The sequence below is a fragment of the Stegostoma tigrinum genome, chromosome 5, assembly GCF_030684315.1.
Source record: "Stegostoma tigrinum isolate sSteTig4 chromosome 5, sSteTig4.hap1, whole genome shotgun sequence".
Classification (NCBI taxonomy): domain Eukaryota; kingdom Metazoa; phylum Chordata; class Chondrichthyes; order Orectolobiformes; family Stegostomatidae; genus Stegostoma; species Stegostoma tigrinum.
The window spans coordinates 30,118,370-30,142,375 of NC_081358.1; the positions used below are offsets into that span (position 1 = coordinate 30,118,370).

Genomic DNA, 24,006 nt, shown 5'->3' on the forward strand with positions numbered 1-24,006 from the left:
CTGAATCAATTTGCTGTCATACAAGGGACAAATACCGGGGTAAAAGGCTGGTTTAATCCTTTCGGGTAACACAAGGTTTCAAAATGTCTCACTTGTTGTTAGTTCAAGGTCGGCAACAGGAGATCTGTGCTTTCACTGTCTCCCTGTGGTTACAGTGACCACTCTATTATCGACACAGCATTTCACAATGCATTGTTTAGCTCTGTCTTCTGGAACTTCTACAACTGCAGACAACCATTGATTGTGTTATCTGTAATGGCTACTTTAGTCCAACAAAGTCATTTTTAAAATTGAATAAGAAATTATAATTATTTCAAACAACTTATGATCTTTCATGTTTTGGCATGACATCTTTGATCTTAAGAATGGCATATGTAAACTAAACAATGTCATAATGACCTCAAATCATAAAGTTTTGAAGAATAAGATGATTTGGCTAATTGTTCAAAAGGAACCTTTTATATATAGAGGATATGAAATTGAATAAAACGCGTGATCCTAAGTACATGCCACGGATAGGGGCAATTATAAATCTTGCCGTCAGAAATCTCTGCCAATAGATAAGCTGCTCTCAAGAAACATAGAAAAAGATCAGATCCATAGAAACAAAGGAAAAACCACTCATTACTCTAAAGAACATAAATAAAGGGCACTAATCGAAGACTGAGATGAGGATCAATTTCTTCGCTCAGAGAGATTTGGAACTCCTTGCCACAGACAGCTGTGGGGGCAGAGTCCCTGTGAATATTTAAGGCTGAAATAGATTGATTCTTGATCAGTAAAGGAATCAAAAATTACCAGGAAAGGGAAGAAAAGTGGATGTGAGGAATGTCGAAACAGCCATCATCCTATTGAATGGCAGACAGGCTTGAGGGGCTGAATGGCCTCTTCCTGTTCCTATTTCTTCTGGTTTTATTTCTGTTGAGCCATTTTTAAACATGAATTGTCAATGTACAACCTGCCTTTTCTGTTAAAATAAGTAAAGCATGTATGCTGTGCATCACTGTCAAGACCTATTAAGGAACACAGTATTAAGGAATCATGTCTATCCTCAGTTCCATTTCTTTACATTATTCCAGTCAAATCTTTTGTAATTTGAACACTTTCTACAGACAAGAACCACAGCACACCCTCCAGAATAATTGTACACAAGGCTCACAATTAAGAGCCCCTTCCCGTGGGATTGCCAATCAATTAGAGACAGCAGGTCGGTTCCAAAGATGGGAAGTGGATCCCAAGCCGTGTTTTCTGTCATGTCACAGTAAGAATTGATGGACAGGCTGGAGCAGCACAGAGCTGGTAAAGCAGCCTGATAAAGAGAGAAGTGCAACTGCATTTAGTGCCAGCACCATTAGAAACATCAATCTCCAGTCTCTTCTGGCAGGCTCTCTGACATGCGAATGCATCGATCACCGGCTCTCATCAGGAAACAATAAAAAAGACTTGAAATCTCACACAATTCAGACTTTCTGTTGTCCAGGTGCCTCTTTGGATTTGCTTGTTTGCTGACACAACAGGAGACCTGTGTTACACTGGCAAAATTGACGTACGCAGAGAAGAATTGATCTCGGGACCACCTTAATTGGCTTCCTGCAGCAGACAAAGTTTTGACCCTGGATAAGGTGGGAGCAAATCAGCAAACAAGCATGGCACATTTTCTCTGGACTGCCTTGAAACCAGTAGCTCCCTTACCCATTATAACAATCATTGATTTTAAGAAATGGGTGACCTACATTAACAAGCTCAATATTTGCATAAAGACAATTTTATCTATCAAACAGCTGCATGTGCTTTGTAGGTTAGGATTGGTCCTGAAACAGTGTTACAAACTCGGTTCGCAATAAACAACTGCACCTCCCAGTCGCAAACCATTTCAACTCTCCCTCCCATTCCTCAGACACCAGGTCCATCATGGGGCTCCTGCAGTGCCATAATAATGCCACCCGTAGGTTGCAGGAACAGCAACTCATATTCCGCTTGGGAACCCTGCAACCCAATGGTATCAATGTGGATTTCACAAGCTTCAAAATCTCCCCTCCCCCTACTGCATCCCAAAACCAGCCCAGCTCGTCCTCGCCTCCCTAGCCTGTTCTTCCTCTCACCTATCCCGTCCTCCCAACTCAAGCTACACCTCCATTTCCTACCTACTAACCTCATTCCGCCCCCTTGACCTGTCTGTCCTCCCTGGACTGACCTATCCCCTCCCTACCTCCCCACCTATACTGTCCTCTCCACCTATTTTCTCCTCTATCCATTTTTGGTCTGCCTCCCCCTCTCTCCCTATTTATTTCAGAATCCTCTCCCTATCCTCCTTTTCTGATGAAGGGTCTAGGCCCGAAACGCCAGCTTCTGTGCTCCTAAGATGCTGCCTGGCCTGCTGTGTTAATCCAGCTCCACACTTTGTTATCTTACATTGGTGAATCTTCACTGTCAACAGCTCAGCAGGGCTTGAGGTCATTATGCTTAGAAATGTCATTTGCTGTTTGCAAATGTATTTGCAACACATGGCATTCAGTTGCAGTATTAGAGTCCCGAGTTAAATGATATATAATATGGGTTCCTTTCACATTATATATGGAACATTGTTTTTATCCACTCATCGGACATGAGCCAGCATTTCTGCTTGTCTCTGGTTGCCCTTGAGATGATAGTGCTGAGCTGCCTTCTTGAACCGCTGCAGTCCATTTCATGTAGATACATCCACAATATTGAATGGAATTACACATGACACAAACCTCTGAAATTCCACTCAGAACCAAGGTTCTTTTAAAGTAATCTGCCACCCACTCTTGCCTTCCGGTTCCATAAGGAAAGAGCTCAAATTATCGTCAATTTCAGTAATTTCGGACAGACACACAATAACCCCCCACCCCCCCAACTCAACCTTCTATACTCCAATGAGTTTAGCTAGTTTGCTAGCATCCCCTCCTACGATGACAGTGATTTCTTGATGCAGCTACCCAGAGTACTGGCAGAAACTTTCCCCTCTTTAGAAAAGAGCTCCAATGCTGGCTCCATCTCAGGATCCATTACCTTAAGGACTCAGGACAATAATAGGTGATGTTTCCCAACAGCTGAGTGAATCTTCTTTGCCTGGGCCAGCTGCCCAGAGAGCCGCTTTATTATTAATCATACCAAAAGCCTCAAAGGTTCCTTTCCAGCAGCAGGAAATGCAGTCCCTGTGTTTCATATGTTGATCATTACAGAGCTGCAATGGATTTTTATCAGTGTCTACACAGAGATTAGTTTAAACCCCAATAGCATTCTAAAATAGTAATTAACCTATAAATAAATGTAAACTAAATAAATTCCCAACAAACATGCCTATTCACTTCTGTTAGGTTATTTTTTTGAAATGCCTAAAATGAAATTCCAGTAATAAAATACCTTAAGCTATCTTTAATCAGCCTTTTACCTGAATAGTGGAATCATCAGTAGCAATGTTATCCATACATCATGTGAATTGGCCACTGAAAGAATTCTGGTTCAAGTAAACCGCCTGAATGTTGTATCTCTGTTACTTAATGGCTATAATAACCCCTTAAGTTATTACACTATTGCTAAAAGTAATTCTGACTTTGATACCATCGTTACTAATTAAATAAGAAGGGGGCCGCTATTTGAAGGTATACTAAGAGCTGCTCCATGAAGTCGAAAAGTAAGTTAACTTCAGTGCAAATCTGCAACTTAAGAAGCCAAAAGATAATCTGACTTTCTTTTTATTTAGCATTTGAAACCTATTGAGCTAGAAGCTCCCTACCTCCTTCATAAAAAGATAAAAAACAAAGTTTCAGCCTGCTTCCTGGCATAAGAGTTAGAGATACAGCAGTCAAAATTCATAGAATGTGTAAGCAGGCCATTTGGCCCATCAAGTCCACACCGATCCACCAAGCAGCACCCCACCTGGACTCACACCCTTATCCCATCCCTGTAACCCTTCATTTTCCACAGTCAATCCACCAAACCCTGAATATCTTTGGGCACTATGGGGAAATTTAGCTTGGTCAATCCACATAAGCTGCGCATCTTTTGACTGAGAGGAAACCGGAGCACCCAGAGGAAACCCACGCAGGCACGGGGAGAATGTTCAAACTCCACACAGACAGTCATCGAGTCTGGAATTAAATCCGGGCGCTGTGAGGCAGCAATGCTAACCCCTGAGCCAATGTGCTTTCCTAAATTCTTACAAGCTTTAAAGTAAAATCAACAACAAAAATCAAAAATTGCTGGAGAAACTCAGCGGATATGGCAGCAGCTGTAGAGGCAAAGCAGAGTTTCGAGTCCAGTTACTCTTCTTCAATACTGGACATTAAAATCTCCACAGATGCTGCTAGACCTGCTGAGTTTCCCCTGCAATTTCTGTTTTTGTTTCAGATTTCCAGCACCCACTGTTCTTTGTTTTATTCCAATAACTAAAAAGGTTCTACAAGCTTATAACAAACATTGACGTTCAAAGGATGCTGTCATTTTGACTGTACGGCCTTCCTGTACAGAATATATTGCATTAAGCACTCAAATAAAGAGATTTAAAACCTAAAAATTCTGGTGTGACACTTTCATTGGGTATAAATTCCTTCTAGTGGCTGAAACCTGCTACTACAGGCATTCATCTTTTAAAGAAACACTCGGCAAAATTTCTTAAAGTGGACACAATTGTAGAAAATAAAGTAAAATAGAATCAAAAGAAGGAAAAATACAAGAATAAGGGGCAAAAGTTTTAGAGTAGAAGTGAGGAACATCTTTTTCTCACCCAGAGGGTGATGAGAATCTAAGACTCAACACTTGCAAGGGTGTTAGAGGCAGGAACACTCATCGTATTGAAGAAGTATTTAGATGTGCACTTGCAATGTCAAAGCTATCAGCCAAGTTTTGGAAAATGGGATTAGAATAGTTAGGTGGTTCTTTTCTTTTTGAGTGACACAGAGTCAATGGGCCGAAGGGCATTTTTCTACATTGTATGTCTCTTTGACTTTATGAGAGCAGTGAACCAGATAAAAAAAACAAACAAATAAGTCCTGCACTCTGCTGCAGTGAAACAAAATGCCACAGACTTTCAACATAAGAATGGAAGATAAACAGTTGACCATGGATTAGGCAGTGAGCGACACCTTATCTGAATTACAACTGTTTGGACAGCGCTTGACAGATTTAATAATCAATAACAGATCTTGGTGGCTATAGTATTGTCTGCACCTAAAATTTATAGCTGATGTTGGCCTGCCACAATAGCCTCAAGTCACTGGTATGACCCTTTGCCTTGTCCAAAAGATCTTTCTGGATGGTTTTGATCAGGATAGAGGTAACGGCCAACTCAACTAACCTCCCCAATTTCTTCTTCAGAAAGATCATGCCCATGTCCCTTTCTGTGGCATCGGGCAATAGGGTCTTCAATAGACTCTTGGTGTTTCTGTCATTATGATGCAAGCTGGCATTCATCTGTCTGGAAATTGGTTCTTACCTTGAGCTAGCCATTAGGCACTCTCCAGATCATCTCTGGCTCTTTTTAATCATCTTCAGAAGACAGGCTACAGATGTTAAAGTGATGCCCATCCCTCAGGATAAAGAGGAATTGGCAATATTACCTCGGATTTTTCGACTTCCTGTCATAATGTATTCCTAACTTTGGAGAGTTGCTCAATACAATGCTCCCTGTGTAAGACAAGATAATCACCAATGCGTCTTTGCTTTCCTCAAGCGACCTCTATTGACGAAGTTTTGCATTTTGCAATACTGCAACCATAGAAAAGATTTATAGCTTTAAATTGAGGGGTGAAAGATATAGGACAGATGTCAGAGGTAGTTTCTTTACTCAGAGAGTAGTAAGGGAATGGAACGCTTTGCCTGCAACAGTAGTAGATTCGCCAACTTTAGGTACATTTAAGTCGTCATTGGATAAGCATATGGACGTACATGGAATAGTGTAGGTTAGATGGGCTTGAGATTGGTATGACAGGTCGGCACAACATCGAGAGCCGAAGGGCCTGTACTGTGCTGTAATGTTCTATGTTCTATGTTCTATAAAAGACATGAACCTGGAAGGGGAAGCATTGCGAAAGTCTCAGGTACCTACTTTTTACAAGTTAAAAAAAAAACCTACTGTGTCTTCTCAAAGGCTCTATCATCTGCACAAATTAGCCATTTCACCGCAGTGTGAGACTTAGCTCTGGTATTGACAACATGCAATTATACACCTACTTATTCAGCAAGAAATTCACAGTTGACTTGGACCTTAAGGTCTTAGAAATGATCTGCCACAAACCACTAACAAATGCATTGCCAGGATTACAGTGCTAAGAGGGAAGGATATGATGTTAAAATCTGATTCATGCCAGATACCAGGATGATTGTATCTAATGGACAGACCAGAATATCCCTCCTGCTCTAGATGTGGATCTCTAGACTGTGAGATTGAAGATGTTCTCAAGATAGATCCGATAAATACTGGTCAATATGAACACTTAAAATCAGCAACTGCTGGAGGTCAGCAACAGCAATAGTTGCAAAAGATTATTTGGCCTGATGGCAACAAGGAAGTTCCAGTGAACTTGTACACATTTTGGCTGTATAGCGATGAACTCGGTGTATCACAGTAATTCATTTTCGAGGGCAAGCATTTCTAATGCTAAAAATACTACACCAAGATATCTTGCCTGTGTTACATCAATGACACAAGACTAACATGTAAATCCAACGACTTGTCACGATAAGTTTGATATCTGGTGACACGTGAATGATTGTGGGGCAGCAGAGGTAACATCTACATTCATACGATTTTCCCTCAATTGTTTGGACAAAGGACGCAATGAACTTACTCATGGTGAATGTAGAAAATTACATCCTTATAAAAGATTACCTCTCCATATTTCCCGTTGCTTGATAGTTTAGCGACATAATTGCAACCATCACCTAAACAACAATCATTACTTTCAGCTTATTCTGTGTACCAGAGTGAATAGTATCTGTCAATGGACTGCAGTTCACAAGACAAATGTGATCCATTTAATCATTCTGTTACACATATCTAGAAAAACTATGGCTATGTACCATCAAATCCAAGCTCATCATGTGCTGAGCAACAACAATTTTACATTACATTGCTATATTTTCATGCAATACCAATGGAGAAGGAATTACCATCCCCAGCAGAATTTATGCTCAGAAGGCAAGTGGAAACGATTCTGCCTAGAAAGCAATTGCAAATTATTTCAACACACAAGATATTCTTCTTCAATGCCAAAGGAGAACAAAAGACATATGTGACCTTTGTACAGTTACGGAACTACCACAACTGCGCACTGGGTAGACAGCACAAGTCAGGAATCCAGTCACAAAGATTGGGACCCCCGTGAAGGATTCAAAGTTGGGCAATCAGCCCAGGCCATGTGAGATAGTTGCCAATCACGGAGCTACATTGCCTAGGAAGAGAAGACAGCTCAGGCCAACGTATGTGATACCAAATATGGGTGATGAGAGTGAGGAAGAAAGCTCCAAAGCTGACTGTGGGATGAAAGTAAGTGACAGCAGCCAGCAACAAAAGAACTAAATTGTTAGCCAAGCGCCGCTGAAAATAAGACACATCTCTCCAGCTGAATGTAAAATCACCAGGTCAGGATGAGTTGCCAAACGCCTGACATGTTATATGAACATTTAAATTGTTAGTCCTGTTAACTTAGTTTTTATATGTTTGTATAATTGTTGAAATGACAGTGCACGCTTAGGTACAATGATGTATACCTGTTTGGGATTTCTTTGCATAAAGCGGATGTTACAGCAGAAAGGCCTTGGCCTTGCACAATAACCCTGATAAAGCATCTGCTTGGCTTAGAAGTCTTGGCTTTACACTGCAGCAGCTAGGGATCGGCAATGAGATGCTGGCATTGATGGCTAACAGCCAGACAAGAGCAAGGCTGACAGGCAACAGTGAGACATGAATATTGAATCTTGAGCAAAGATGGCATTGTTTGAGCTCTACTTCTCTCTCTCCTATTCTCATGGAATGCAACTCACCAATCCTAGTAATGAATTGATGGCCAGATTGTTGTAATATCCTGGAAAACCACTGAAAATGTATAATGGCAGAATCATAGAATCTCTGCAGTGTGGAAGCAGGCCATTTGGTCCATCAAATCCACACCAACCCACCAAACAGCATCCCAATCAGACCCACCCCATCTCTGTAACCCCACATTTCCCACCGTTAACCCATCCAGCCTGCGCATCCCTCGACTCTATGGGCAATTTACCACAGCCAGTCCACCTAACCTGTACATCTTTGGACTGTGGGAGGAAACCCACACAGACATGAGGAGAACATGCAAACCCCACACAGAAAGTCGCCTCAGTGTGAAATCAAACCTGGGTCCTTGGTGCTGTGAGACAGCAGTGTTAACCACTGAGTCACCCTGCTGTCCAAAATCTGAGGCTTATTGACAGCAGATTGAATTTGCATGAGAGCATTCTGAGTTCTTGTGATGGGGATGTCTGCTGGCTTTAAATGGCGCGGACATGCTTACCTGTCACTATTTTGCAATCCCTGTCTAGGCATGTAACCTTCCTAAGCTCAATGCACAGCTCAATCTTGAATGAACAGGCAGCCCAAAGTGTATGCACTCTGAGCATTTGAAACAATGAACATGGCATCAAGTACCATAATCCTGCCTCCAGGTCATATTGAATTTTGAGACCTTTACCTCAATTCTATGGACTGTTCAATTTTATTCAATGCAGCAATTTATAGACCACTTTGATTGAGGCCTTTAAAGAAATAGAACAAGATGAGCTGCAAACACTGAGGAAAAAGTCAGAACAGGGAAGTTAAACTGTATCCAACAATGTTAAACGTTATCTCTGATATTTTCTTCACAGAAGCTGCCAGACCCGCTGGGCTTTTCCAACAACTTCTGTTTTTGTTCCTGATTTACAGCATCTGCAGTTCTTTTGATCTTTAATTTGTTAATCTAGAGACCCAGGTAATGTTCTGGGGACCTGGGTATGAATCTCGCCACAACATTTGATAAAGATTGGAATTAGGAGTCTGATGATAGCCATGAACCCATTGTCAATTTTACACAATGAAACGTTTTGTGTGTAAAGTATCTTGCATTCAACTGTGCACAGCATCTTTGATGTCTTCATATAGCTAATTTTGAATGCCTCGATGCTGCTATCCCTTTAAGGTACTGTCTCCTAATGTAGCTGCCAGCTGGATTCAACATGCAATGCCTGCCTACTGGAGTCATGATGTGGAGGTGCCGGTGTTGGACTGGGATAGCCAAGGTCAGGAATCATACAACACCCGGTTGTAGTCCAACAAGCTTGTGTTTTCAAATAAACCTGTTGGACTGTAACCTGGTATCAGAGATAATGGGAACTGCAGATGCTGGAGAATTCCAAGATAATAAAATGTGAGGCTGGATGAACACAGCAGGCCAAGCAGCATCTCAGGAGCACAAAAGCTGACGTTTCGGGCCTAGACCCTTCATCAGAGAGGGGGATGGGGAGAGGGAACTGGAATAAATAGGGAGAGAGGGGGAGGCGGACCGAAGATGGAGAGTAAAGAAGATAGGTGGAGGGAGTATAGGTGGGGAGGTAGGGAGGGGATAGGTCAGTCCAGGGAAAACGGACAGGTCAAGGAGGTGGGATGAGGTTAGTAGGTAGCTGGGGGTGCGGCTTGGAGTGGGAGGAAGGGATGGGTGAGAGGAAGAACCGGTTAGGGAGGCAGAGACAGGTTGGACTGGTTTTGGGATGCAGTGGGTGGGGGGGAAGAGCTGGGCTGGTTGTGTGGTGCAGTGGGGGGAGGGGACGAACTGGGCTGGTTTAGGGATGCAGTAGGGGAAGGGGAGATTTTGAAACTGGTGAAGTCCACATTGATACCATATGGCTGCAGGGTTCCCAGGCGGAATATGAGTTGCTGTTCCTGCAACCTTTGGGTGGCATCATTGTGGCAGTGCAGGAGGCCCATGATGGACATGTCATCTAGAGAATGGGAAGGGGAGTGGAAATGGTTTGCGACTGGGAGGTGCAGTTGTTTGTTGCGAACTGAGCGGAGGTGTTCTGCAAAGCGGTCCCCAAGCCTCCGCTTGGTTTCCCCAATGTAGAGGAAGCCGCATCGGGTACAGTGGATGCAGTATACCACATTGGCAGATGTGCAGGTGAACCTCTGCTTAATGTGGAATGTCATCTTGGGGCCTGGGATAGGGGTGAGGGAGGAGGTGTGGGGACAAGTGTAGCATTTCCTGCGGTTGCTGGGGAAGGTGCCGGGTGTGGTGGGGTTGGAGGGCAGTGTGGAGCGAACAAGGGAGTCACGGAGAGAGTGGTCTCTCCGGAAAGCTGACAGGGGAGGGGATGGAAAAATGTCTTGGGTGGTGGGGTCGGATTGTAAATGGCGGAAGTGTCGAAGGATGATGCGTTGTATTCGGAGGTTGGTAGGGTGGTGTGTGAGAACGAGGGGGATCCTCTTAGGGCGGTTGTGGTGGGGGCGGGGTGTGAGGGATGTGTTGCGGGAAATACGGGAGACGCGGTCAAGGGCGTTCTCGATCACTGTGGGGGGAAAGTTGCGGTCCTTAAAGAACTTGGACATCTGGGATGTGCAGGAGTGGAATGTCTTATCGTGGGAGCAGATGCGGCGGAGGCGGAGGAATTGGGAATAGGGGATGGAATTTTTGCAGGAGATTGGGTGGGAGGAGGTGTATTCTAGGTAGCTGTGGGTGTCGGTGGGCTTGAAATGGACATCAGTTACAAGCTGGTTGCCTGAGATGGAGACTGAGAGGTCCAGGAAGGTGAGGGATGTGCTGGAGATGGCCCAGGTGAACTGAAGGTTGGGGTGGAAGGTGTTGGTGAAGTGGATGAACTGTTCGAGCTCCTGTGGGGAGCAAGAGGCGGCGCCGATACAGTCATCAATGTACCAGAGGAAGAGGTGGGGTTTGGGGCCTGTGTAGGTATGGAAGAGGGACTGTTCCACGTAATCTACAAAGAGGCAGGCATAGCTGGGGCCCATGCAGGTGCCCATGGCCACCCCCTTAGGTCCCCTGAGGTGATGAGGTCGTGGCTCATCTTGGTCCCCCTACAACCACACATCAACGAATACCAGTCACGGTTGGACATAGAGCAGTTTTTCCGCCGTCTTCGCCTCCATGCCTACTTCTTCAACCGGGAACCTAGCCCTCCTTCCACTGACCCCTTCACCCGCTTCCAACACAAGTCCTCCTCCTGGACACCACCCCCAGGCCTCCTACCCTCCCTCCACCTCTTCATCTCCAACTGCCGTCGAGGCATTAACCGCCTCAACCTCTCCACCCCTCTCACCCACTCCAACCTTTCCCCCGCAGAACGGGCAGCCCTCCGCTCCCTCCGCTCCAACCCCAACCTCACCATCAAACCCGCAGACAAGGGTGGCACAGTGGTAGTATGGCGCACTGACCTCTACATCGCCGAGGCCAGACACCAACTCTCCGACACCACCTCCTACCGCCTCCTCGATCATGGCCCCACACCCGAGCACCAAACCATCATCTCCAACACCATTCACGACCTCATCACCTCAGGGGACCTCCCACCCACAGCCTCCAACCTCATTGTTCCCCAACACCGCACGGCCCGTTTCTATCTCCTTCCCAAAATCCACAAACCTGCCTGCCCTGGTCGACCCATCGTCTCAGCCTGCTCCTGCCCCACCGAACTCATCTCCACCTATCTGGACTCCATTTTCTCCCCTTTGGTCCAGGAACTCCCCACCTACGTCCGTGACACCACCCACGCCCTCCACCTCCTCCAGGACTTCCAATTCACTGGCCCCCAACACCTCATATTCACCATGGACGTCCAGTCCCTGTACACCTGCATTCCGCATGGAGATGGCCTCAAGGCCCTCCGCTTCTTCCTGTCCCGCAGGCCCGACCAGTCCCCCTCCACCGACACACTCATCCGCCTAGCTGAACTCGTCCTCACACTCAACAACTTCTCTTTTGACTCCTCCCACTTCCTACAGACTAAGGGGGTGGCCATGGGCACCCGCATGGGCCCCAGCTATGCCTGCCTCTTTGTAGGTTACGTGGAACAGTCCCTCTTCCGCACCGGCACAGGCCCCAAAACCCCACCTCTTCCTCTGTTACATTGATGACTGTATCGGCGCCGCCTCTTGCTCCCCACAGGAGCTCGAACAGTTCATCCACTTCACCAACACCTTCCACCACAACCTTCAGTTCACCTGGGCCATCTCCAGCACATCCCTCACCTTCCTGGACCTCTCAGTCTCCATCTCAGGCAACCAGCTTGTAACTGATGTCCATTTCAAGCCCACCGACTCCCACAGCTACCTAGAATACACTTCCTCCCACCCACCCTCCTGCAAAAATTCCATCCCCTATTCCCAATTCCTCCGCCTCCGCCGCATCTGCTCCCACGATAAGACATTCCACTCCCGCACATCCCAGATGTCCAAGTTCTTTAAGGACCGCAACTTTCCCCCCACTGTGATCAAGAACGCCCTTGACCGCGTCTCCCGTATTTCCCGCAACACATCCCTCACACCCTGCCCCCGCCACAACCGCCCTAAGAGGATCCCCCTCGTTCTCACAAACCACCCTACCAACCTCCGAATACAACGCATCATCCTCCGACACTTCCGCCATTTACAATCCGACCCCACCACCCAAGACATTTTTCCATCCCCTCCCCTGTCTGCTTTCCGGAGAGACCACTCTCTCCGTGACTCCCTTGTTCGCTCCACACTGCCCTCCAACCCCACCACACCCGGCACCTTCCCCAGCAACCGCAGGAAATGCTATACTTGTCCCCACACCTCCTCCCTCACCCCTATCCCAGGCCCCAAGATGACATTCCACATTAAGCAGAGGTTCACCTGCACATCTGCCAATGTGGTATACTGCATCCACTGTACCCGGTGCGGCTTCCTCTACATTGGGGAAACCAAGCGGAGGCTTGGGGACCGCTTTGCAGAACACCTCCGCTCAGTTCGCAACAAACAACTGCACCTCCCAGTCACAAACCATTTCCACTCCCCCTCCCATTCTCTAGATGACATGTCCATCATGGGCCTCCTGCACTGCCACAATGATGCCACCCAAAGGTTGCAGGAACAGCAGCTAATATTCCGCCTGGGAACCCTGCAGCCATATGGTATCAATGTGGACTTCACCAGTTTCAAAATCTCCCCTTCCCCTACTGCATCCCTAAACCAGCCCAGTTCGTCCCCTCCCCCCACTGCACCACACAACCACCCCAGCTCTTCCCCCCCACCCACTGCATCCCAAAACCAGTCCAACCTGTCTCTGCCTCCCTAACCGGTTCTTCCTCTCACCCATCCCTTCCTCCCACCCCAAGCCGCACCCCCAGCTACCTACTAACCTCATCCCACCTCCTTGACCTGTCCGTCTTCCCTGGACTGACCTATCCCCTCCCTACCTCCCCACCTATACTCCCTCCACCTATCTTCTTTACTCTCCATCTTCGGTCCGCCTCCCCCTCTCTCCCTATTTATTCCAGTTCCCTCTCCCCATCCCCCTCTCTGATGAAGGGTCTAGGCCCGAAACGTCAGCTTTTGTGCTCCTGAGATGCTGCTTGGCCTGCTGTGTTCATCCAGCCTCACATTTTATTATCTTGGACTGTAACCTGGTGTTGTGTGACTTCTGACCTTGTCACCTCCTGGAGTGGCACGGCACTGCGAACTGGCATCCCCATTTCAGGGTAGCCTTGCGCATGTAATGCAGTTGCAGCGTGGTGATGGAAACCTGGACTTACTGGGGGAACAGGGTTCCCAACTGCATTTTGAAAATCTGACCCATTGTCCCTGCAGTCTGATATGCTTCTTATCACTTTTCTTTGCAGTCTTTATCTTTCTCAAACAGCAGGCAACAAAATAAGTAGGGTGGGAGTTCCAAAATTCTAATTGCAGTCGCTAAAAAATACTTCCAGTCCAAACTGTTCACAAACAACTTCAAATGCAAACCAACAAAACCAGCACTCAAAATATCATCGACAGAATATCTAACGCAATTAGGAAGTAAACTGCCCAGTGTGGAGCCTGTCTCAAAATGGCCCTTATTAAATACTGGCTTCCTTTCAAACCCAGAAGAACATGGGATGTCAATGAGCTGTGAACGTTTGTTTGATTTCAAGGTTCACGTGGGAAATTAAACATTTGGAAAGGTACTTTAAATTGTTTTGCATAAATGCTAGGCATGGAGAAACATTCTGCTAATTATGGCACTTGCACATGAATTACAGGAGCTGTTAACCAGCTGTTCCTGTCAATTTTAACCACTTTCCTCCCTGCTTTACTTCACCAAAGCTCTTAAATGCGTCCCCTTTCTGCAAGATTTCTAATGAAAACACCTTCATCAAAAATGTTGATCTGTATTTTTCAATTCCCAATGCAGGCAAAATGTTTTGAATTTCTTGTAAACTCTGAAGTAATCCGAGGCCATAGATGATACATAGAAGGCTGTAAAGAGGCTGGGTTGCACCATACTGCATGGCTTCATGTTGGGATGAAATTGGGTTTTTACAGACGAGTAAGAATGTGGTACCTGTGGAGCATACCCCTCACCTTTTTAGAGTCAATTACATGGGATACTTAAGGCCTAGTGGTATTATCAGTTGACTATTAACACAGAGACCCAGGTAATGTTCTGGGGACCCAGCTTCCAATCTTGTCATGGTTGAATTTGAATTGAATAAAAACTGGAGGATTAGGAATCTAACGACGACCATGAAAGCATTTCCAATTGTCATGTTAAACCTATCTGGTTCACTAATGCCCTTTAGGAAAGAAAATCTCCCATCTTTACCTGGTCTGACCTCCATGTAAGTCCAGACCCACTGCAAGGTGGTTGACTCTTCACCACCCTCTGGGTAATTATGGCTAGGTAGTAAGTCTGGGCCTGGACAGAAACATCTATGGCCCAAGAATGAATGGGAAAAAACACATTGAATAAAATCTGAATTTTGATGCTTGTGACTGCATTCCTATGTCACCATTCAGTGCCTTACCCAGCAATTCCATGGCATCGTCCTCATCCTCAATGTCTTCATCTGCCACAGATGGCACTGTGCTGTGCACAAAATCAAAGGGTTCCTGGGACAGCATTGCAGCGAGGAGTTTCTTGTGCTGCTGCTGTTGTTGTCTCAAGCCTTTACTCTTCTGCTCAAGTCTAGGGCTGCAAGAACATTTTAAAATAGCTTGTTAAATTTGAATAATCGAGCAAAACCCCCTGCCACAGATAATCCAAATCACCCGCCTCACAAAACTCACTTCTTAAAATTCTGAATCATTTGAATGAACGTATGAGAATGATTTAGTGCCCATTCAAATAGAATAGAGACACAGGGCTTCTCTTGAATCTGTGCACATTTCCCATATCTCCAGATGTCCATCTAGCTAATTCTGATGTTGTGTTAGCACCAAGCTACCTGGGGATGTGCCAATGGAAATTAGTGCCCAATCGAGACATCGAGGGTCAGGAAGTGGGAGAACACTGAGCATACCTCACTATCCTTGCATCTGAAGCCTCCCTTCCCTTTCCGCTTGTCAGAGACAATCCTATCCGCAGTCCCCTGGAAACTCCAAAGAAACCCAGCCCCCTCACCGCTTCTCTTTCTAGGGTCCCATGATTATTTCTGAATGACTCCCTGTGGTACAAGCTGGTAATGGGAAGCAAAATTCCAGGCAATGTCCAAACCCTGCCAGCTAGATGTCTGTTCAGTTTTTGAGGTGCACTTTTTCATTTTAAACCCTCCTCCACCATTGCAGGGATGGTGGTTTCTCATTGATTTGCCAACCAATGGGCAATGCCCACAATGGCTTTTTGGTAGTTTTTAAAATGTCAACATGGAGACAACATTCCAAGTGAAAACATATTAAACAGAATAAAGTTTTGAACAAAATTTGAACTTTCAAGTGATTGCTTGTGACATTAGATTGACGAGGAGGCTAGAATCTCAGGAGTGACTGTTAGTCCAGGACGGGAGCAGGGACAGGAATCAGTAACCTCAGTACCGCTCCAGCCCCTCCCCACCAGCCCCATCACCTCTGACCCCTGAACCCAGTACTGTAGCCACCGGCCATCAGGCACTGACACAGCCTCCTGCCCATGACACAAAGTTTGAGAGGATTCTGTTCCAGCACACATCAACACTGATCAAGACCTCCTCAAGAGAAGCATGCATAGACTTGTTGTGTAGGATCCTGGTTCTGAAAGGGTTACTGGTTGAGTAGTGCTTTGCTGTACCCAGAGGTAATGGGAACTGCAGATGCTGGAGAATCCAAGATAACAAAGTGTGAAGCTGGATGAACACAGCAGGCCAAGCAGCATCTTAGGGCTGTGCCCAGTTAGATGATGTCACACAGCCTCCAGGCGAAGAATCACTTGCACAGTTTGCTAAAAGAGACACACATACCTTCTCTGGTTTTGGGTGAGTTTTATTACATTTTATTATCTTGGAATCTCCAGCATCTGCAGTTCCCATTATCTCTCATACCTTCTCTACCTCTGGCTAGGAATTGTTGACATGCCTAATGTTGATGTAATCTAAGTACAGTTACTGAGAAATTATAAACTACATCTTATTATGAAACATTATAAGATGTATCCATGATAATAAAGTGTGAAGCTGGATGAACACAGGAGGCCAAGCAGCATCTCAGGAGCACAAAAGCTGACGATTCGGGCCTAGACCCTTCATCAGAGAGCATGTATCCATGGTCCATTCCTCCACCACAGACTACTGATGAATGCCTTAATCACACATAGGAAGGATTTATGGCTGCATTGTAAATCAACCACAAGCCACCAGTGGTTAGTATCTGAGCTTCACAGTGGGCTAATACATGGTATCAGAAATGTGCATCGTTGAATCTCTACAGTGTGCAAGCAGACTATTCAGCCCAAACAGACTGACTCTGTCCCATCCCCGAAACCTTTCATTTCCCATGGCCAACTCACCCAGCCTGCACATCCCTGGAAATTATGGACAATTTAGCATGGTCAATCCACCTAAACTGCACATCTTTGAACTGTGGGAGGAAACACGCGCAGACATAGGGAGAATGTGCAAACTCCAGACAGACAGTTGCCCGAGGGTGGAATCGAACCTGAGTCCTTGGTGCTGTGAGGCAACAGTGCTAATCACTGAGCCACTGTGCTGCTCCATAATTTAATTATATAATATCGCAAGATTAGCAGCCTGCAGTGCCGTCTGTCACTATTTCCCAGGACGTGCAGGGTGCTCGCAGAATGCCACTCTAAGGTGTCCTTCACAATTAAGTGATATTTTAGAAACCGTTTACAAAGAGAGTAACTTCTATTTCAAATCTCAGAAAAATTCTTCAGGGTTTGAAGATGAAATTTCTTTGCTCATGTTATACTGTTTCCCTGATTCAGACTTCCTTGGCCACTCCAATGTGTATATACTATAAACATTAGGAACAGAAGGAAAGCTGTACAGTCCTTTGAGTTTGATCTGCCATTCAATGAGATTGTAGCTAATCATTCACTTGACCATCATTCTACATTATCCACTCCAAGCTACAACCTGCATGCCGAGAAAGTTCAGTAAACTTAGGAGCTGAGATTCCTGCTAGAGACCCAGCTTTGTAGCCACTGTATTTAGATACTTTTACAATTGTGTACAAATCACTGGCAATCCTTAGGGGCTTCAGCAATGATACTTATGTTAAATTGTTAAGGGGAGATGGTCAGATCCTCATTTGATGGAGATGCTAACTGCACGGCATGACTGTAACTAGCTAATTTTCATCCCAAGCCCCAATTCTGTTCCAATCTTGCCCGGTGCATTGGTACCTTCAGTACCTGAGTGATTATAAATATTGAGATTGATAATTTGTTTGTTAAACAAAGGTATTAAGGCATATGGGCCAAATGCAGATATATGGAGTCAAGTCACAGATCGGCCATTATCTCATTGAATGCGTCAGAACAGGCTTAAGGGGCTGAATGGCCCAATCCTGCTCCTTCATACACACAAATATTTTGATCATATGCTAAAATAAAAGTCCACAACATACTCAAATTTCTGGAAAACATTTGTGTTTGGTAAATAATCTATTGTAGCTTGTTACATTTCATGTTATTTATTAGTGTTATGATTATGAAGTAATGTCGGTTTCATGACACGATAAGATTGAAACCTGAAAGGGCAATAGGGCATTTTAATGTAAAACCAAGAACTGTGGACGACCGAAATCTGAAACAAAAACAGAAATTGGTTTCTTTTTCTAGACCCTTGTTCAGAACAGAATAGAAAGTAGCTCAAACCCCTGGGTGTTCCTCATGTTTACCTGACTGGGATCGGGCTGTCTTCATTTGCATCTTGAATTCTGGGTACTGGAGGTTGCAACATCTCGGCAGCCAATGGATCGGCATCAGTTTCCTCACGACCAACCCACTCTCCAACCACTTTAGGTCTGACAAGTGATGAGCTATAAGCCCGTAGATCCTTAAACAAAAGGATTCAAATGTTATACTGTCAATGGCAGAGCCCTTTGTAGCATCAGCAAACAGAAGGATCCAGGCATACAGGTCCAGAGTTCCCTGAAAGTGGCAACACAAGTGGATAAGATGGTCAAGAACGCATATGAAGTGCTTACCTTTACTGGTTGGGGCATAGAGTGTAAAAATTGGCAAATCATACTGCTAATGTCAACTTTAGTTAGGCCAGATTTTGAATATTGCATACAGAGGGTTGTGAACACAGCCCAGTCCATCACGCAAACCAACCTTCCTTCCATTGACTCCATCTATACTTCCTGCTGCCTCGGGAAAGCAACCAACATAATCAAAGGCCCCTCACAGCTTCGTTACCCTCTGTTCCACCCTCTTCTGTCAGGCAGAAGATATAAAAGCTTGAATACACATACAAATAGATGCAAGAACAGCTTGTTCCCTACTATTATCAGGGTTTTGAATGGACCTCTCAAACGTTAATGTAGATCTCTCTCTGCACCTTCTCTGCAGCTGTGACACTGTATTCTGCACTACATTCTGCTACCCTGATGCACTTTATATGGTACAATCTGCTTGTCGAGCACACAAAACAACCCTTTTCACTGCAGAGAACAAGGCGTAGACCTGGATGAACACAGAAGACCAAACAGCATCAGAGGAGCAGGAAAGCTGACGCTTGGTCTTAGGCACTTCTTCAGAAATGTGGGAGGGGAAGGGGGTTCTGAAATAAATGGGGGGCGGATGGAAGATGGATAAAGGAGTAGATAGGTGGAGAGGAGACAGACAGGTCAAAGAGGCGTGGGTGGAGTCAGTAAAGGTGAGTGTAGATGGGAGTTAGGGAGGACATAGGTCAATCCAAGTTCAAGGGGGCAGGATGAGGCTAGCAGGTAGGAAGTGGGGGTGGGGCTTGAGGTGGGAGGAGGGGATAGTGACAGGAAGAACAGGTTTGGGAGGTGGGGATGAGCTGGGCTGGTTTTGGGATGCAGTGGGGGGAGGGGAAGAACTGGGCTGGTTGTGTGGTGCAGTGGGGGGAGGGGACGAGCTGGGCTGGTTTTGGGATGCAGTGGGGGGAGGGGAGATTTTGAAGCTTGTGAAGTCCACATTGATACCATTGGGCTGCAGGGTTCCCAAGCGGAATATGAGTTGTTGTTCCTGCAACCTTTGGGTGGCATCGTTGTGGCACTGCAGGAGGCCCAGGATGGGCATGTCGTCTCAGGAATGGGAGGGGAGGTTGAAATGGTTCCCGACTGGGAGGTGCAGTGTTGCGAACTGAGCGTAGGTGTTCTGCAAAGCGGTTCCCAAGCCTCCGCATGGTTTCCCCAATGTAGAGGAAGCCACACCGGGTACAGCAGACACAGTATACCACATTGGCAGATGTGCAGGTGAACATCTGCTTGATGTGGCAAGTCATCTTGGAGCCTGGGATGGGGGTGAGGGGGACGGTGCAGGGGCAGGTGTAGCTCTTCCAGTGGCTGCAGGGAAAAGTGCCGGGTGTGATGGGGTTGGAGGGGAGTGTGAAGCGGACAGGGGAGTCACGGAGAGAGAGGTCCCTCCGGAAGACAGATATGGGTGAGAAGGGAAAAGTTTTTGGTGGTGGGGTTGGATTGCTGGTGGCAGAAGTGTCGGAGGATGATGCTTTGGAGCCAGAGGGTGGTGGGGTGGTATGTGAGAACGAGGGGGATCCTGTTTTGATTGTTATTGCGGGGAGGGGGTGTGAGGGATGAGTTGCAGGAAATGTGGGAGACACGATCAAGGGGGTTCTCGACTACTGAGGGGGGGGAATGTTGGGATCCTTGAAAAATGAGGACATCTGAGATGTTTGGGAGTGGAATGCCTCATCCTGGGACCAGATGCGTTAGAGGCGAAGGGATTGGGAATAGGGGATTTTTTCAGGAAGGTGGGTGGGAGGAGGTGTATTCTAGGTAGCTGTGGGACTCAGTGGGCTTGAAATGGATATCCATTTCCAGGTGGTTGCCAGAGATGGTTACAAAGAGGTCCAGGAAGAAAAGAGAGGTATTAGAGATGGTCCGGGTGAACATAAGGTTGGAATGGAAGGTGTTGGTGAAGTGGACGAACTGTTTGAGTTCCTCATGGGTGCATGAGGCGGTGCCGATACAGTCATCAATGTAACGGAGGAAGAGGTGGGGTTTAGGGCCAGCCTAGCTACAGTAGAGGGACTGTTCCACATACCCTACAAACAGGCAGGCATAGCTTGGGCCCATGTGTGTACCTATGGCCACCCCCTTTGTCTGTAGGAAGTGGGAGGAATTGAAAGAGAGGTTGTTGAGAGTGAGAAAAAGTTCGGCAAAGCGGATGAGGGTGTCAGTGCAGTGTCAGGCCTGTGGGACAGGAAGAAGCGGACGGCCTTTAAGCCATCTGCATGGGGAATGCAGTATATAAGGACTGGACGTCCATAGTGAAGATGAGGTGTTGGGGACCAGGGAATCAGACGTTTTGGACGATTTGGAGGGTGTGGGTGGTGTCACGGATGTAGGTGGGGAGTTGCTGGACCAAGGGGGAGCAAATGGAGTCAAGATAAGTAGAGATAAGTTCAGCAGGGCAGGAGCAGGCGGGGTCAATGGGTCGACCAGTGCAGTCAGGTTTGTGGATTTTGGGAAGGAGATAGAAGCGGGTGGAGTGGGGTTGGGGAACAATGAGGTTGGAGGCTGTGGGTGAGAGGTAACCTGAAGTGATGAGGTTGTGGATGGTTTGGGAGATGATGGTTTTGTGCTCGGGGATGGGGTCATTATCAAGGGGGCAGTAGGAGGAGGTGCCAGAGAGCTGGCGTCTGGCCTCAGCGATGTCGAGGTCAGTGTCCGCGGGCTTTGTATCTGTGTACACATGACAACAATCAACCAATCAGTATTTCTGGTCACTGCACTATCAGAAGGGGGTGGAGGCTTTGGAGAGGGTTTTGAAATGGTTTGCCAGCATGTTACCTGTTTTAGAGGGTATTAGCTCCAAGGAGAGATTGCACAAACTTGATTTGTTTGCATTTGAACATCAGAGACTGAGGAGAAACCTGATAGAAATTTTAAAAATTCTGAGAGGCAATGGATAGAAGGTGTCGTCAGAGTCAATTTAGGAGACAAAAGTTCAAGGTAAAAGGTAGAAATTTTAAGGAGATGTGAGAGGCATGTTTTTCCTGCAGAGGGTAGTAAGTGCCTGGAATGCACTACCAGAGGAGCTGGTACAAACGGATACAACAGTAATGTGGTAAGGGGCAAGGGCCTAGTGGTATATTTGCTGGACTGTTAATCCAGAGTCCAAGGTAATGTTCTGGGGACCTGGGTTTCAATCCTACCACAGCAGATGGTAGCAGGAAGAAGTGCTCTTGAACTTCTCAGTGAAAGTGCCAATTTATAATTGCAAAGTTCTTTCTCTTGTTCTAGTGCACCACCAGAGGAAAGGTTTTGCTTTACCTATCCAATCCAATCAATTTATTCATTGCAGCAGATCACCTTGTAATCTTTAAGATTCAAGGGACTGCATGACTTGCTTGTGTAGTTCCTCATCCAAATTTAACCCCGTATTCTTATAAATGCACAGAACATATCCATAAGGTATAGGAGCAGAATTAGACCATTTGGACCATTTAGGCCCTGTATCATTCAATTGGGGATGATCTGTTTTTACCCCCATTCTCCTGCCTTCTCCACGTAACCTTTGATCCCTTTACTAACCAAGAGCTTGTCTATCTCTGTCTTAAACTGAATGATCAGGCCTCCACAGCCCTCTGTGGCAATGAGTTCCACAGATTCACCAGCCTCTGGCTGAAGAAATTCCTCCACATCTCAGTTCTAAATAATTGTCCCTTCACTTTGATGCTGAGTCTTCAGGTCCTCATCTCTCCTACTAGTAGAAACATCTTCTTTATAACCACTCTATCCAGGCCGTTCTGCATTCTATAAGTTTCAATAAGACTTCCCCCCTCATTCTTCCAAACTCTATCAAATACAGACCCAGAATCCTCAAGCCCTCCTCATTTGGCATGACCTTCACCCATGAAGCATTCTTGTAAGCCTCTTCTGGACCTTCTCTAATGCTAGTACATCCTTCTTCAAATACAGGGCCAAAACCGCTCACAATATTCCAAACACAATCTAACGAGAGCTTTATGCAGCCTCACCAGTACAACCCCTGCTCTTGTATTCTCGTCTTCTTGAAATGATACCTAATATTGCATTTGCCTTCCTAACTCCCAACTAAGCTTGCATGTTAACCTTAGGAGAATCAAGAACTAGGACTCCAAAGTCCCTTTGCGCTTCAGAATTCTGAAGCCTTTACCCATTGAGAAAATATTCTATGCCTCTATTCTTCCTACCAAAACGCATAGCATCACACTTCCCTGTGTTGTATTCCATCTGCCACTGCTTTGCCCACTCTCCTAGTCTGTCAAGGTACTTCTGTAACTTCCCCACTTCCTCAATACTACCTGTTCCCCCACCTTTATTTGTGTCACCTGCAAAAGTGGCAACAATATCCTTAGTTCCTTTGTCCAGGTCCAGTGGAACTCGACTAATCACCGGCTGCTATCCTGAGAAAAGTGCCCTTTATCCCCACTTTCTGCCTTCTGCTAGTTGGACAATCCCCTATCCATGCCAGTCCATTGTCCCTGACACCATGTGGCTCTTATCTTATTAAGTGACCTCCTGTGCAGCACCTTTTCAGCATTACATCCCCCCAAGGCCAAAATTTTGCTTCATGATTGTACATAGGACTGAATAGAATAGTCCAAATGAGGTCTTTACAGAACTTCACGTAATTTTTTATTATTAATTCAGGAATGTGCAAGTCTCCAGCTGGGACAACATTTACAGCCTGTCCCTAATTAGACTGAAGGCAGTTAAGAATCAATCACATTCCTCAGGGTTTGGAGTCACACACAGGCCAGACTCAGTAAAGATGGCAGATTCCAATCCCTAAAGGACATGAGTGAACTAGGTTGGCTTTTATGACTATCAAAACCATTACAGTATCATAGAATCCCTAAAGTGTGGAACCAGGCCATTCAGCCCATCAAGTTCCACACTGATCCTCCGAACAGCATCCCACCCAGCCCCACCCTATCCCTGTAACCCTGCATGTTCGCATGGCTAACTGACCCAGCCTGCACATCCCTGGACACAACTGGCAATTTCCCATGGCCAATCCACCTAACCTGCACATCTTTGGACTGTGGGAGGAAACCACAGCGCCCGGAAGAAACCCATGCAGACACAGGGAGAATGTTCAACTCCCACAGAGATACTCGCCATCCCCTTGATTTTTATTCCAGATTCTTTATGGAATTCAAATGCCATCGCCTGCCATGGTAGGATCCAGGCCTATGGCCCAGAACACTTGCCTGAGGTGACCGAATTACTAGCCCAGTGATAGTACAATGACACCTTCATCCCTTAAATGTAACTTCAATAAGAGTCCAGCATTTGTATTCCAGCCCTATTGAGGAACAATTTTCTACCAGCATTTTAAACCACATAGGTCTGAATCTGATAATTCGTTATTAATGATTCCTTGCTCG

At 46.0% G+C, this 24,006-nt stretch overlaps 1 protein-coding gene across 2 annotated transcripts in view; it reads right to left on the minus strand.

The window, feature by feature from the left end:
• c5h8orf34 (chromosome 5 C8orf34 homolog) overlaps positions 1-24,006 on the minus strand; it is a 314,780-nt gene that overhangs the window by 124,518 nt on the left and 166,256 nt on the right. For both annotated transcript variants that reach the window (XM_048529761.2, XM_048529760.2), the window contains exons 6-7: positions 18,317-18,474; positions 15,010-15,176 (exon numbers count right to left, since the gene is read on the minus strand). In XM_048529761.2, the coding sequence (XP_048385718.2) occupies positions 15,010-15,176; positions 18,317-18,474 (325 nt within the window). The remainder of the gene's footprint in view (positions 1-15,009; positions 15,177-18,316; positions 18,475-24,006) is intronic.